The sequence below is a fragment of the Arvicola amphibius genome, chromosome 5 (genome assembly GCF_903992535.2).
Source record: "Arvicola amphibius chromosome 5, mArvAmp1.2, whole genome shotgun sequence".
In the NCBI taxonomy this organism is placed as follows: domain Eukaryota; kingdom Metazoa; phylum Chordata; class Mammalia; order Rodentia; family Cricetidae; genus Arvicola; species Arvicola amphibius.
In genome coordinates this window covers 143,959,735-143,976,541 of record NC_052051.1, presented here as the reverse complement: position 1 = coordinate 143,976,541, position 16,807 = coordinate 143,959,735, and the positions used below count along the sequence as shown (strand labels likewise).

The 16,807-nt window shown below is 38.3% G+C and overlaps 2 protein-coding genes across 5 annotated transcripts in view; one reads left to right on the top strand and one right to left on the bottom strand.

Annotated features, from left to right (window-relative positions):
* The window catches only part of Rab27b (RAB27B, member RAS oncogene family), a 144,313-nt gene extending 137,819 nt beyond the window's left edge, over positions 1 to 6,494 (top strand). For all 3 annotated transcript variants that reach the window (XM_038329478.1, XM_038329477.1, XM_038329476.1), the window contains one exon: positions 203 to 6,494. In XM_038329478.1, the coding sequence (XP_038185406.1) occupies positions 203 to 392 (190 nt within the window). In that variant the 3' untranslated portion in view covers positions 393 to 6,494. The remainder of the gene's footprint in view (positions 1 to 202) is intronic.
* Positions 6,495 to 11,379: 4,885 nt separating this feature from the next.
* The window catches only part of Ccdc68 (coiled-coil domain containing 68), a 38,887-nt gene continuing 33,459 nt past the window's right edge, over positions 11,380 to 16,807 (bottom strand). For both annotated transcript variants that reach the window (XM_038332150.1, XM_038332151.1), the window contains 2 exons: positions 13,835 to 13,911; positions 11,380 to 11,873 (listed from right to left, as the gene is read on the bottom strand). In XM_038332150.1, coding sequence (XP_038188078.1) covers positions 11,816 to 11,873; positions 13,835 to 13,911 — 135 coding nt within the window. In that variant the 3' untranslated portion in view covers positions 11,380 to 11,815. The remainder of the gene's footprint in view (positions 11,874 to 13,834; positions 13,912 to 16,807) is intronic.

Here is a 16,807-nt window from a genome sequence, read left to right as displayed (position 1 = left end):
CTTGAAGAATGTGGGACTTTGGATAGTAATAAGCCATAATAAGCTTATGAAGTGATACATTTGTTAATTAGTTAAAGTCAATCTCTCTATGATGCATATGCACCTCAAAATAACATGTTATATATGATTCATGGATATAATTTTACAGGTCAGTTTGAAAAATCTGTTGTTTTTTTTTTTTGTGTGTGTGTCTCCATGTTAGCATACCATACTTTGAAACAAGCGCAGCAACAGGACAAAATGTAGAGAAGTCTGTGGAAACCCTTCTGGACTTAATAATGAAGAGAATGGAACAATGCGTAGAGAAGACACAGGTCCCGGACACTGTCAATGGTGGAAGTTCTGGAACGCTGGATGGGGAGAAGCCATCAGAAAAGAAATGTGCCTGCTAGAGACACTGCTAGGAACCTGTGTTGAAGAGTGTACCCAAATAGTACATCCTGAAATAAGGCAAACCACAAGTTGTTGTTGAGTAGATCACGAGCAATGGCATGTCTTTCTCTTCCTGCCCCAATCTATTTTAATAACCCAGAATAGTCACTAGTATTAAAAAGAACTGTACTGTCCACCCGAGTCCCTTCCAGAAAAAGGTGAAACCTTTCCTAAATCACCACCATGGGTGATTGGTTGTATTTGTATCAATGAGTATTAAAATTAAGCACATATTATTATCAGCCTGGAGAAAGGAGTAGGCTAACTAAAAAAAAGGATATGAAAAGATGATTTCTGTTTGCTGCTACTTATATGGAGTCTGATTCATACTTCTATATTTGCACTGGGGAAGACACATTCCTAAAAATGGACACCTAACAAAGAATTCCATGTGGCTTATTAATAAGGCTACATTTACCCAGTTAGCTGCACTGGTAAGGTTGTGAGTGGATGAACATTAGACTTACCATAGGAAATTGTGTAATAATGCCATTTTTATATTTTTCACAAATGACAGAAAGACAAGAATAGGACCGTGGAGGAAAAAGTGTAAGAGACATTCCCTGGAGAAAAATTAAACATGGAAATATGGCAGTGGGACAGGTAAAATTAAATGGATCTTTGAGGAAAGTCTGAGAAAGTCACTTAGCCAAATTTCACTGAGGCAGATTAGAAGCTGGCATTACCAGCTGAGACTGAAAATGCCTCCGAGGATCCAATTCAAATGATTCAGACTTTTAGCACCGCTCCTCATGGTGCCCAAGGTCACATTTTAGTTCTATTTTTCTATCAAATTCTTATAAAGAGTCACAAGAAAAAATAAATCATATTTATTGGATATACCTTAGAAATGTAGTCAAGAAAACTTAAGATTTAGTCTTAACGTTTCTAAATAAAAAAAAAAATGTTGGTGGTAGAAAATAAAGAGTGATTGTTAATTGTGAGTTTTGCTTCATTTCAAAGCAACTAGAAATTCTAAGTTGTATTTTCCCTCTTAACCACACTTACCCCTACGTCGAAGCAGTTACAGCAATGAATATATGTTCATGGATCAATGACTCCAAAATAATTATGGACCAGTAACTATGGTCATCCTGAATTTTCATGCCATCAGTCACCAGAAATTGGTGATGCCTCATTCTTTATTATAATGTTTTTATTTTGTCAAGAGGAAAAATAACTATAGTTGAGATGTACTTTAGAAAATAACAGGAATGGATCTGTGTTTCATCTCACTAAAACTACAGTCAGTGGCTTTATTTTTCCTTGAAGCTGTCTTTTCTTTCTGGAATTAACCACAGAATTATTTACCTTTGACTTACTCTTATCATTGTGAAAACTCATATTGTATTAGTTTTAATTAATGTTAATTTGACGTATATATAAGCCAACCCTATCAAAGTGGTATTAAATTTTTTAATCAATTTTACCAATAACAAAGACAAATTGCTTCAATGTTTCTTTTTTTTTCTTTTTTTTTTTTTTTGAGCTTGCAGTTGGTGACAGGATAGTTTCTCGTCCTTTAAAATGTGTTTCAGTCTTAAGAGTTTGCATACCTTGCCTGCTTTAAAAGGTTACAAACATTGCAAAGTAAAACCCGAGGGCCATCTTAAAACTCTTCCTGCTTACTTCCCTCTGTTGTCCAGTCAGTTTCAGAAACACCAACAGAGCCAAGGACATGGCGACATAAAATGTTTTTAAGATAAGTTAGGTCCAGAACTGTGCCACTAACCAAAGCAACGTGCAAGCTTGTAATGTGATTCACCCTGAGTGAGTTCTCAGTCTAACAGCCCAACACCTCCAACCTCTGTGATTGATTCTAGGTTAGTACTCCCTTCCATTCCCACTGTCTGGGATTTTCTTCTCGATCTCAACATCTGTGTCACGAAGGGAGAGAGCTAACAGTTTGCAGCGTAAAGTGGAAAGAAACGCCCACAGCTGTGGTGAAATCTGATGAATGTCTTGATATCAATATATCGATTTCTGATTTTGATTCAGATTGTGCCAGTATTTCCACACCAGGGAATGGTTGAGTCATATAATGGTGAAGGAATTTCACCTTCCCATTGGATGGTTTCTGGCTGTGTTCTAGTTACATGATTGATTTGCTAATGCCAAGATTAGCAAGAGTCCTTCATTGTCAGGATGAGTAGTTTTCAGGACTTGCTTTAAGAGCATCATGGATTAATGGAGCATGAAGCAGAGGGCAATGGTACCTATAAATATGGAAATGTGCCTGTAAGAGTGACAAGTATTGGGTAATAAACTCAAGAGGGCTGACATTTCAAACTGCCAACAATGAAAATAGTCTACTTATAAACACTCAGTCTAGAAATACTTCTGTCTGTAAACTTTGATGTCTGACTTTGAAATCTGTTTGACTATTGTTAGCAATTCATTCTCCTATGATTTCCAGTTGCTAATTCAATAATTTCATTATATAACTTCAAATCGACCTGGTGCCGTGAATATTCTGATTTAGAGAAGTTCTTTTTTTGTTTTTGTTTTTGTTTTTTTTTAATCTCACTACAACATGTCGGTTCAGCTGTTTCCTCCTCCTAATTACCTCCCAAATGCTTTCGGTGAACCATATTGTGTTTTGAGAGGTATACAGTGCACATGGTACTTCTTTCTGATACAGAACCCAAGTCTAGACTGTTTACACTGGCTGATGTTTACATTGCCCAAACTCAGTGCCTCAAAAACCTCTGTGACCAGTTTCGTCTGCAACCACATAACTCCGTTTCTTTAGTCTTAGGTCTCCGAAAGCCCTCACAGAGACAATAATATAGTGGAAAGCAAGCTGATACTGTCAGCAAAGAACGGAAGAACATTATTGGAATCTGGAGATTATTACTCCCTTCTCCTAACCTGTCCCACATTAGACATTTTTGAGAGCAACCGTAGATTTTTATAATGCTATTTTTAATCTAACACAAGAATGGGCTTTTGAAAAATATGCAAAATAGTGAAGAGAACATACTATCGGTCTGATTATCCTAACAAGTTGTTACTAGGTGGAGAAAAGTGCTGCGAGCTGGGAGATGAACTTGGATCTCTCTATAATACTTTCAAAATTCATAATTTACCTCTATCAAAATTCATAATTTACTACTTTAGCCAATTTGCTATCAATTCACTGCAAAAAAAAAAAAAAGCTCTATAAAAGCCAGCAGTTTGTAAAGTAATTATATGTCACTTTTTAACCAGATGAGACATTCTACGCATCGGTAGGTGATTTTGTTCTACTGTACAGCTATTGCTTGCCAACCTGAACAGATAAGGTGACTGGTTAAGAGCTTAAATCAACATGGTGTTGTCTTTTGTATCAAGGAAAGAAAGAAAGAAAGAAAGAAAGAAAGAAAGAAAGAAAGAAAGAAAGAAAGAAAAGAGAGTTGCACATAAATAACAGCATAACAACATTAAAGATCTGTAATAACAGCCTCATCCAAACATTGAAAGCTCTGGAGTGAGTCTGCTGGGATTCGATGGATTTTATGGGACTGGCGCATCTTCTCGTTAGCATCTGAGGCAGCTCTGTGCAGTGATGCTGTGTGTGCCTAGACAAAGTGAACAACCAGAGCACCTATGAAGGAGATAATTTACTCTATACTTCCTATCTCTTTAGAAAGAAAAAGTATGCCTTCCTTGCTGTGTATCACACCCAAAATGAGGACAAATTGTCATCCATGGTGGATTTCCAACACTCAATCTATAAAGAACTAACACTCTAAGTATCTGGCTTACTAAGATATGTAGTAACTCCTTAAAGGTCTGGGATATGTAAGCGGAGAGGTAGGGCATCTGAGTAGTATGTCTAGGACTTCGGTTTGGTCTTCAGGCAACAGAGGCTCAGGGAGAAGAAGGGGGAGCTAAGTTTAGCCCAAGTGATAGAAAACCTGGTTTTTATTTTCTGCTACCAAGCTTTGCAGCACTGAAAGTGGCATTTTATGTTCAGATATTTTATAGAAAGCTTTATCATTTTTAAAGATGCCAAGAAACTCACTGTGGTTGCCTAAGAATTCACTCTATAATATTTTCTTCCTGATATTTGACCACAGTGATGTCAGGTCATTTCTCAGGTGACCAGAGATCTGAGACCCGATAATGAGTATTTGGTAGTAACTGAGAGTTATCTCAATACATGGAGCTGCCTGTCTTATAGTATAGAAATGACAAACACTGTCAGGTATAGAGAAGATTTTATAAAAGAAAAATATTGACATTGAAGTCTTGAGTGGGTCCAACCACAATGACATTATTGATGGAGAACTATGAAAGAAATTAAGAGGGGCTGGAGAGATGGCTCAGGGGTTAAGAGCATTGCCTGCTCTTCCAAAGGTCCTGAGTTCAATTCCCAGCAACCACATGGTGGCTCACAACCATCTGTAATGGAGTCTGGTGCCCTCTTCTGGCCTGCAGGCATACACACAGACAGAATATTGTATACATAATAAATAAATAAATATAAAAAAGAAAATTAAGAGTGACAAGCTAGCTTGTTCAGGAATTTCAATATAGGAAATCATGAAGACAGCCATGGGTTCACTTAGGTAGAGAAAAAAAGTTTTAACATTTTAAAACTATATCTGTGGAAATGTTTTCTTTTTCTTTTTATCCGCTTAGTGGAGTTTGTGCACTTAGACCTAAGCTAAGCAAAATGAAAGACTATCAAATATTTAGGATACTTAGCAATATTTTATTTACTACATGTAAGTCTGAGATTCTTAATAATTAATGTTTTCATTTTCAAGCAGTAATATTTAAAGATACTTTATTGCCATGTTCTATAAACCAATAGTTTATGACTGAGATGTTTTGTAATTTCATATATGAAAATATCATTAAGAAAAAATAATGAGAAAAAAAACTAAGGTAAAACATTAGTACCAAAATGGTAGAACTACTTAAAAGGATGTCAATTTTCAGGAATGCTTTTGGCTTAAATTTGCTTCTCTGCCTGTGTTCCTTTCTAAGAGGTCATCTACACTGTGTCTAGTGCCTCTTGGCTAACTTAGTCGTTCAAGATGCTTGGTAAATCCTACAGGAGCCAGCACATCTGGCCTTCACTGAATGGCTTTCCAATTAACCAGCAACTGTTGTCCACATGTCAAACGCTATATATAGGAAGGGACTTATTCATATATGCTTATCATTTTGTTCCATATGACTCTTGCCCATATGTTCTTTGATGGAGAGTCTGTGGTAGTAAATAAAATGGCCAGAAAAGACAGCTTCAGGACCATGTGGTTTCTCTCATACAGAGCTTAACGAACATTGAGTAACTCATAGGGTTCAAGTTAGGTTCGAAAGAAATGGTATGAAACTGTTCCCTTTCATAAACAGACACCATTATCATAAACTAAGAATAATAAATTTGTTTCTAACTTGGGCCACTTGTCATTTTAAGATGAACAGCAGAACCATCACAATAATTGAAGTAGGCTGCTAAATGGATTGTCAGTCACCTTGAGGTCACTATATTTGATTGAAAATGTAGACTGTATCTTACTGTAGAAAAATGGGAGCTTTGTTTCGATTAATGTGTCATCTTGTATTTCTTTCAAGGAGACCAGTTAGATTCAACGTAGGATATTACAAGTTGGTTAAAAACCCCATGTACAAATAAAATTTTATGTCTAAAGGATTCTTGCATTTGAACTTAAGAAAAATAAATTATCCTGCTTTACTTTATAGGCTAAAAGTAGGTTTTTCTGACAACACTGATATGAAGTGTTTCATGGTATCTCGGCAATTTCCGTTCCAGTAATATTATCCGTGTCTTTAACCTGAGCATGTTTGTTTTGTCTGCTTTCTATACAGATCTCAGTTTTGTCTAATGCTTTCAGTGTAACTGAAGACTTTGAGCGTGGATTTTCCAATCCAGGCAGTGGTTCCTGACAAACACTGTTAGGTCATTATTTGTCGTATCAAAGTTCCAGTGGCTTCAGAAATCATAGCCGCCCATAAGTTTGTGATGTCTGGGTTTGAGTAGTATTGTTGAGAACTGTACGTAGTGACTGTTCCTGCACACTTTTCAAATAAAAACATGTTTTTATCAAGTTTTCTGTGTGTTCAAATCAACTTTGTGTGTGCGCCGATGTCAGATGCACGCAGAGTGGAAAGCAAGATACAAACACCAGCATGAAGCGTTTGCAACATTGAAAATGGAATCCATTTGGAGGAGGGTAAATGTTTCTTGAATTCATCCCAGTGACTTTTATCCATGTCTCTAAATGTCCTTATTCATTATTTAAAAGCTGAGCTTTTCAATTAAAATTCTCTAATGGTTTTGACTGATGCAGTCATTAAAATGAGTTCACAGGTTGAGGTGTTCTGTAGTCCACAAACACTTCCTTGTTCCTTACCCGTAACAAAATGCTGCACTAGAATGGGCTCCGCTTTGGTCACAGACTTGCTAGGAAACTGGCAGCTGAAGGACCATTCTAAACCACAGCCACCCAGCTTCAATGCTCATTTGCCAAAGTTGCCCTGTTCCCAGAGTCAGTCTCTTTCCATATGCTGCTCAGAGAGGCTTTGCCAAGATATTGATGAGCTTTTAATTTAAAGATCAGCAAGGCTCCCTGTGCAAGTTCAGAAATTCTTGGCCTCGCTAGTTTGACTTTACGGCCCAGCATTGCGTTGCGTACAGGCAGACCTTCTGACCTCATCCTGGATCAGTCGATACAAATCTCGAAGGTCTTGCTTTCTAAATGTTTTATGGAATGTTTTTTAAGGCGTAGAATGTGCCATGTCGAGATATAAACCAGAGAATTCCAACATTTGTTGTCTGTAATTACGGAACCGCTGTGTTTAAACTGTATTCGTGATATGTTGTATTATCCAGTTCTCGAATCTAAGGAAAAATTTACTTTTATGTGTTACTGCTTCTGCAGAAAAAATAACCAACAGAAGAACATGGGCATTGCTGTTCTGTTGGAGATGCACAAAAGCGGCACACGTGGAGGTTTAGAGGCCAGTGCAACACACTGATTATGATTTCACTGAGCCAGTCTGCTTCCTGGAGGGGTTTTCTTATGCTAATCACATTTCTGCAATCATCTTTGCTTTGCACCAGTTTCTTAAATCTCTAAAAGATGAGGGACTCTTTTATACTAAGTGTCTGAAGACAAAACAACAAAACAAAACAAAACAAAAAAACCAAAAACAACTGTATAGTTGCAGCAGACCTCCTCAGTGTGTTTGATTCATGAGAGGAACTCCATAATGCCTGCACTCAGCATGGGAAGCCACCCAGACAGAGCGATAAAGAGGCCTGCCATTTAATGCATCGGACGCAGATGCATACCGCCCTACTTCCACCCAGAAAACCAGGCCGTTTTTCCTTCTCTTCCTAGAGAAGGGTATCATGAGGCCATTGGAGCAATATAAAACAAGATGACTTAAAGGAGCCATTTAGGCATAGTTTGCCCCCATGGGCCCTTCCAGAGAAAACTGAAAGAAAAGGGGGACCATACAGACCCCTAAAAATCTTTAGCTTCCCCACCACTGAATTTAAAGGAGTTAGATAAAAGGGTTTACATCAAAGAAGGTTAAGTGTGGAAGGGGATTTGTGTATGAAGATGATAGATCTTGCTATTTGGTCCCTAGGTCATGGACACACCCAGACTTTCACTCCTTGCTGACTAGTGGGCCTGCCTGAGCCGAACCATTTTCTGGTTCAATAGTAGTATCTTCTCCCCTTACTTTCTGCTCTTCCTGTTTTTACTTAAATATCCATTCAAGGAGAAGCATTCTTATTTTAAATGATTGCCCTGTTTAAATCATCCATGTATAGTATTACTATATCACCCCATCTAAAAGGGGTAAAGCCATCCTAGCAACTGCTTGTCGCTGTAGGCAGCTTTATATTTTCTTTACAATCCATCAGACTTCTCTGACATTATTTTCTTCCCTGTCCTTAGAATGTATGCTTTTCACGGTTCTGGAGATGGATCCCAGGGCACCAGGCATTTAAGGCACTCACTTTACACCGAGCCACACCATCACCCTATTAGATATTTTCAGGAAAACAGACATTTTTATTTGTTGTTTTTTCTTCCCTGACTTTCTTCTTCTCTGTGCCCATAACCACACCCTCTTATATCTCCAGCATCTAGAACTGGGTCTAACAACCAAAGAGCATTCAACAGTAATCCCTGGAAAAAATAAATGCGTAAGTCTTACCTGAGAACACAACTGGGTAAATGTAGTTACCTACAGCCAATTCTTCTTCTTCTTCTTCTTCTTCTTCTTCTTCTTCTTCTTCTTCTTCTTCTTCTTCTTCTTCTTCTTCTTCTTCTTCTTCTTCTTCTTCTTCTTCTTCTTCTTCTTCTTCTTCTTCTTCTTCTTCTTCTTCCTCCTCCTCCTCCTCCCTTCCCCCATTTCCTCCTCCTCCTCCTCCCTTCCCCCATTTCCTCCTCCTCCTCCTCCCCTCCCCCATTTCCTCTTCCTCCTCCTCTTCTCCTTTTTTTCTTCTCCTCCTCCCTCTCTCTTTCCCTTCCTCTCTCCCTCCTTTCTTCTTCTTCTCTCTTTATCCTTTTCCCTTTTATATGTTTAATGTCTCACTGGAGTAACTATGTATGCAATGTATTATACATATTTAAGTTGTACATTTGCCTATCTTATCATGGGTGGTATATGTGAGTTGGTCAGTGTTAGAGTCCAGGCAAAGAGACCTCTGTTGAGACGTTCACAAATGACCAAGGACAAGAATTCCAGCACATCTGTGGCTGTTGAGCCATAGCTCTCAGAGAGAGAAGAAGAGTGCCCTGGATTCGTTCTGCCAGTAGATAGGGAAGTACTGCCCAAAGCTAACCTCTCATTAACATTAAAGCAAATGTTTAACTCCTTGTACTTACTTTTACCTTGGTCTGTTGAAGCAAGAAGTTTATTGCTTGTATTTTACTCTCAGAGATAGTATAGAATGTAATCCTTAGAGCCAAAAGGGCTCCTTTCAGTCAGCTAACATCTGGCGAAAGTGCTAACACCAAACACCACAGGCTTCCTTAGTTTATTTACCGTTTTGTTGCCTAGTCACCGTCTACTCCCTCCGCTAGCTGGAAAATAGCTGCACACTGAGGAAAAAGATGATTCTTGCCTTGCTCCTGGTTTTCCCTGATTATAATCTCTAGCTCGTTTACCTAGTTACATTTAAGATAACAGCGAAAGTACACAAATTCCCTTCATAGATTTCCCAAATAATTTCTCTCCCTTAATTAACCTCCTTTCTCTTTAAGAAGTTCCTGGAGGCTTCAACTACCCCCACCTTGAGCCATACAGTACAGCTGACAGTAAATGCTTTGTGTAAAACTTTTATGTGTTTCTTGACCTTGAAAGATTCCAGCCTTGCACCTGGTAAGGGCTGGAGAAGTGCTGATTGTAAGTGTATATAGTTGGAAACTTAAAATGAAGGGCATTAGCCTGTCTGTGTAAAGTATTATAGAATTTTTTTACACCCCTTTCACCCCTGAAAAGAATTCCATCTTTGGAACCCTGGGTAGGGTCTGGAGCCAGTCTCATAGCCCCTACAGTAGAGCTTGGGTTCTTGAGGGACTCCTAACAGTTGGAGCAGGGGCTGTCTCTCACTCTTTGTCCCACTCTTGGGACCCTTTTCCTTTGACTGGGTTGCTTCATCTAGCTTTAACAGGAGGGGATTTGTTTACTCTTATTATAAATTTGATATGCCATGTTTGCTTTATATATTTGGGAGACTCTTAACTGAAGGGAAATGAGTGGATCTAGGGAAAAGAGGGGTTGAGGAGGGACTGGAAGGAGAGGAAGGAAGGGAAACTTCAATATATTGTATGAAAGAAGAATTAAAAATAAAAACGTTTTTGCAACATTTCAAGAACTGTAGTACCTGGATGGATTTATAAATACATCACTTTACCTTACTGTACATGCCTTTAAATACGTAAAGGATAATATTTATATTTCATATGGCACATGGACAGACTGGAAGCATCTTTCCTGAAAGGATAACCAAAGGCCTAAGGGAAAGTGTCCTTTCAAGTAACTGTACTGGCTAGTATTATGTCAGCTTGATACAAGCTAGAGTCATCAAAGAGGAGGGAGCCTCAATTAAGAATGTGCCTCCATAAGATCCAGCTGTAAGGCATTTTCTTAATTAGTGATGAATGCAGGAGGGCCCAGCACATTGTGGGTGGTCTGAGGAAAAAAACAGGCTGAGGAAACCATGAGGAGCAAGCCAGTAAGCAGCACCTCTCCATGGTCTGTACATCAGCTCCTGCCCTCACATTCCTGCCCTGTTTGAGTTCCTGTCCTGACTTCCTTCAGTGATGAACAGCAATGTGGAAGTGTAAGCCAAATAAACCCTTTCCTCCCCCAGTTGTTTTGGCCGTGGTATTTCTTTATAGAGATGTTAATCCTAACTAAGACAATGACCCAGTCTCTCTCTTCACTCAACTGAAGCATTGTCTGCTCTCCTGAACGTCAGTATTTCTACAGTTAAGAGTGTGTTTTAACTCATAGCACTCAGAAGACTCACCTTAAATGAAGGCATGCATCAGAATCTGAGTTCACTATAACATTGCAGCTCATGAATTATGATTCCCCTGGCTGTAGACAGCAGCCATTATTCCACTGGACTGTATTATTTACATTACTATGGAGATACATGGTAACAGCACTGTGTTCTATCCCTCTGCCTAATAATTTCAGATAACATTGATACCAAGAAGAAAATAAGTAACTAAGCAAAATGCACCAGTTGTATTTTATGTGTGAAGTTTTCCTCTAGCAATAAAACCTCTGCAGAACAATGACCTTCTAAGGTAGTACAAGACAACCAGGCCGCCATAATTCTGAAATTCAGGGGCCACCATTGGCTGTCAGATGAGCCCAGAAGAATCCACTCCATCCTCTTCTCAAAAATCAGTAGAGATAAATTCTTCCACTAATGACAGGTCCGGAGATGAGACTGTGTCATAGTAAGATTATTTTTATCTAAAGACCAAGTTAAAACATATCATATATTCATATACATTTACACACTTCCTTTCACTTAGACATGTAAAAACCACTATCAAAGCCCAAATCCCTTTAGTAAAATATCTGAGGATATGGATTCAGATTTTATTTTAATTTGTTAGGTGTAGAGCAGAATTCATCTACCATCATAGGAAGCACCTGATTTCATGTCCTTCTAAGTTAATTTTTTGGGGTGGAAAGTTTCTTCTCTCCAGTAGACATGTGTTGAATTGCCTGGAATATCACCTTCCTATAATCTTATTGATGTATAATAAGTTATATTTACATAAACACTGGCATGGTGTCATTTTAACTTCAGAGCTGAAACTGCATTTCAAGGAATAAATAAGATCTACAGAGTCCTTCTCTATCGGAGCTTCATCCAGTCTGTTCACTTCCGTAGCCTGACCAACATCAGATAGGGAGAGGCCCCTTCAGGCTTCAGTTCACTGCAGAAAAGACAACACACATTACCAGAGTGGAACAAGGCATAGTCTAGTAAGACAATGATTATACCATCATTACCCCTACGTCAACTGCCACCATACTGCGAAATCTGATCTCAGAGAGAGAGCCATTAATGTATCTATTGTAATGGATACCCCGTGGGAGATAGTGAAATCACACTGGGAAGGCATTATCATCGGCAATTTCAGCTAGGTTGGATGGGGCAGGAATGAGGAGTAAGAGGAAGCAGAGTTAGAAGAGCCTTTCCACTCAGTGGAACTATGCAACAGAGTAAATCGAGAAGGAGAGAACTCAGATATCTGCTCCTGAAGTATGTTGCAGCTCTGTGGAGCCTGAACCTTCTCCCTTACTGTGTGAGTCTAGTATTTAAAACTATACATGTATGTGCTAATGTATATATGCACACATCTATATAAGTATGCATGTGTTTTGTTTTGCAGTATGAACCCTAATCTCAAGTGGATCACTCTTGTATTCAGCACAAGGGACATCTCTATCCTTTAATGACTCAGGGGTTAAAAAAAATCTTAGTGAGATATAGAATATAACTAGGTCTTGGAAGAAATACAATTAATTTGTCCAGACAAGTTGTAAATGTTATCTCCCTTAAATTAGAATTCCATTGTATATTGGTTTAACTTACCAAACCATACTGCAATTCCATTCTTAAGCAGCTAACCAACTCTATTTTGAAAATGAAGATCAGACTTTGTGCCCTTAACACTGTAATTTCTATTCTTAAAAGACACAAAATGTCCAGTTTCAACATTTCAGTTAGGAGATTTCATTGACTTTTTCTAAGCCATACAAAGAAAGAAAACTCTTTAAACAGTTATACAAGGCAGGGACCAGAACACTGAGCATCCTCCCTTCTCCAGGAAAGCAGAGTCCTATTTGAGCGCCTCTAGGGCTTAATTTCTTTCTTTTTAGAAGTTGCAATGCTAGTGACCAACAAGCTTGAGGATTTAGCACCTGGAGATCTGAGAGGACTTGATTCAACGCGGCTTCATCTCTACTCTCTAATTATGTACATCATTAGCAAACTGCATCTTTGTCGCTAGGAGTTTTAAAGGGAGAGACGAATCTGTCTGAATTCCTAGACTAATGCTAATCATAGCGAGCCTGATTTTCCACCTCAGCCCCTGTGCCCAAGAGTCTAAGAAAATGAGACTCTTCCCTGCAGGGACCAGACAGTGGAATTCAAAAGCGGCCAGAACAGGAAGTTTTTAATCACTTTTTAAACGATTTGTGTAATTACAGGCTATGCTTTTTCTTAAGTGAGCATTCCCTAAAGTTTATGAAAATGAGGTTCGAGCCCAGATTCAAATTCTGAATCAGCCAACAACAATAAACATCACACACAAAGAAATTAGTCTGGTTTTCAGTATCATTTTGATTGCTTCCTTGGGTCATCATCACTGCTTGAAACCATCCATTTGTAGCTGGTAGTTGCTGAAGTTACATGTTCTTAGCAGTGCAGAAAATGAAATGAGAACCCAGTGGTTTCCTGGGAATATTTACAATCTATTTGATTGAGAGCTGACAAGAAAATTTTAGTAAGTACTAACAACTAGTGATTAAAACATCCATTAAGGAAAGAGCAGCTGAGGAAGAAGGAGAATGGAGGAAAATTATATGTAATATATGTAAAGAAAAGTGCTGAAATTAAGGTTGGGCTTGGTTTAAGGCTGAGAAGAGGGAGGAAAGATGTACAATGCATGCACTTAGTAAGTGTTAATATATCCAACCTCAAGTAGGCAGTAGTGGATAAGACCATCAATTCTGAGCAGTATTGAAGCAATAGATAATGTGGTGGTTAATCCTCAACACAAACCTGATGGGTTTAGGGGAACTTAGGAGATAGGCTTCTGAGGATGTCTTTCAGGGCATTTCCAGACATGATTTAGGGTGGAAGATGGGGCTGAAGGGAGAATGACCTTACCTTGTAGAGACAGCCTTAGAAACTGGTGCCTTAGGAGTCTCCGTCCAATTTGCCACCTTGGTTTTAAGTTCCTTATTCTAAAATTGGAAGGCAAAAGGTACAGAGATAAGACAGCAAATACACATATATCCTACATTTTCAATCCTTCCACTCTACTCCCCACTGGCCTAATACCTACAGAATAATTTTTTGTGCTTATTTTATCAGAACCAAGGAAAACAATATTAAATACAGCTTGAAGATTACCTAATGTGCCAAGGGGCTAAACCCTGAGATTCAGCCTCTGAACTATTTGAGTTTACAGAGATTCCTTCTCATAGGCAAATGAAAATAATCTTAGTGGTATACATGATACTGATTACATAATTATCCTTTTGCAGTAACCCATTTGATTATAAACCCTGTAAAAACAGGTATTATTATATAATTATATAATTCTGAGATATAATACAACCCATGACAGCAAGTAAGAAGAGATGCCGCTACCAGTTATATTTTCCAGTACAGTCAATCACTATCTATGTGCTGTTATTTACCTTACTTGGCTTTTTTATATCTAATTTTGTCATCTACATAACAGATTCCTGAAGCACAATTAATAAAAATTCAGAGAGAGAAATTGGGGTTCAATCCAAAGATTCGAAAGCAAAGAAGCCAACTACTGGCTCTTATCTCGACCTCAATTCAAAATGGTGATCCTGCTTCCAGGAATCTCAGAATGAGATGTGACTGAGAGTTGTCTCCTCCCATCTTATACTTACAGTCCTCTCTAATTCTGGGATTAAAAGCATGTACCACCTGGTTTCTATGGCAACCAATGTGGCTCTGGAATTAAAGGTGTATGTTACCACTGCTTGGTTGTAAGGCTGACCACTGTGGCTATTTTACTTTCCTGATCCCCAAGCAAGCTTTATTTATTAAAATACAATTAACGTGCCACTACAGATTCCATAAGAGCAATTTCTTCCTATATTTAAAATGAGGTAAACGCATATAAATTACTCATTTCAGACAGTCTCCATCACAGGTGTTGATTTATAGACATCTGTTTATTATACTACTCTACTTAGCATTTTTATCATGAAAAGTTGAAGTTCTGCTATATTACCCAGCTTTCAGGGTGTATTTGTATATCTATTTTCTACATGCTAAGAGAATAACTGCAACAAATTTACTCCCAGTGAGACTGACAGGTGTTGGTATAATTATTTCACATATATGGAAAATAAAACTTTAAAAAGTGAAAGATCATCACCCATGTTGAGTTGCCAGTTGGCTGAAATAACAGGTCAGAGGTCATTAAACCTGTAGGGGCCCAAAAATGTGGGCCCATTTTCACCTTGTTTGATGGTCAGAGAGTTGGAGGTTGTTCTAAGTGACTGAGACAAGCATCCCAACTCAGGATGTGATTGCGTGATTCTTTTAACATTAAAATAGCTCATACAAGAAGGTCCATGCCATCCTCACAGGTAGCCAGGATATGCAAATGAACTTCTGCCCTTTCTTTTGTAACTATGAGGTCACCTGGGGAGTGGCTGCCTTCAGGAAATGTGGTCTAGAGCAGCTATACTGCTTAAACAACAGAATGTTAATGATTTGATGTCTCAAAGTGTTAGAGCAATTGACTGTTTGAGTTGTCCTTTGTATCAAGTTAATAAAGTCTTTTGTTACATTCTCCCTCTGTTTAATTGGTTATAAAAGCTATGGAAAAATAAACACAGGCGACTTCAGTAACTCACTGGAATGCCCTCATGGTACTTTATATGGTTTCTGTTCATATTAATTTTCATGTGTCTTCATATTCTTTACTCATATTTTTAAATTCCCACACTCCTATCCTGGCAAGATATAATTTTGTTGAGGTCGGTACATGACATAAACTCAAGGTTTTCTAAATCATGCACATCTACGGAAATGAGCTCTTTACAGGGAAATAATGCTTTTCCAAGATGCCATATGCCATCAAGCAACAAACTTATTGTGAGGTATGGATTACCACTTTTCCAGCTATTGGTCACTAGTATAATACAGACCCCACTCCCCCAAAAAACATTGCAGATATTGCCATTGCTCCTGGTTATGCTCAGAACCTGGTGGTAAGATCCTATTTCTGAAGACAACACACACTTGAGTGATAGAATGCTAACTAATCTAACTAATTAGGGAAATCTAACTAATACTAATGTAGAAGCTTCATCCCTACTAGCTACTTTTCATGTGCTAGAAGGTGCTCTGTACTCTACTGAGGAAGAAAACAAATCAAGAGATTTTCCTTGTTATGAACCCTGGAAGCTACAACAACTGTCTTGATAAAATATGCTCACCGGTACACTATTGGCATTAATGTTACGGGAACAACTAACCACCATCTGATTGGATTTAAAGTACACTCAACAAGACAAAACTCATACCTAGTACTATTGACTAAGCCAAGAGTCCATGAATCGGTAAGTCCCAAATGAAAATGCCTTTTTATTAGTCAACTAAATGAACATAGCTTAAACTTCTCCATATTTGTCATTATATTCATAAATAAGCACATCTCTTAATCATCATCAAAGAAACTTTTTGTTGCAATAGATGGTGATTAACAGAGACTCATAATTGGTCAAAGTGCAGACAATAAGAGACTGTGGAGTGCTCAGCCTTAAATGACACATCTATCTCACACCTGTTTCCTCAGGAAACATCATAAAAAGAGTTGTAGAAAGACTGTAAGGTTCAGAAGTAGTGGAGGACTGTCTAGATATGACAGGGACACTGTACATATGAATTCACAGTTACCATGACAAGACCTACATAAGAATAAGCCAACCAAAATCCCAACAAATATGAGAGTGGCTCATGAAGCTCCACTTCCAGCTGAGGAGCTATTGACCACTGGTTACTGCTGGGAGAGAGATACTAACAGTTTTCTTTAGGAATGTGACTGCTATATCTTGCACATGCTCCGATTGATGATCCTACAGCCAT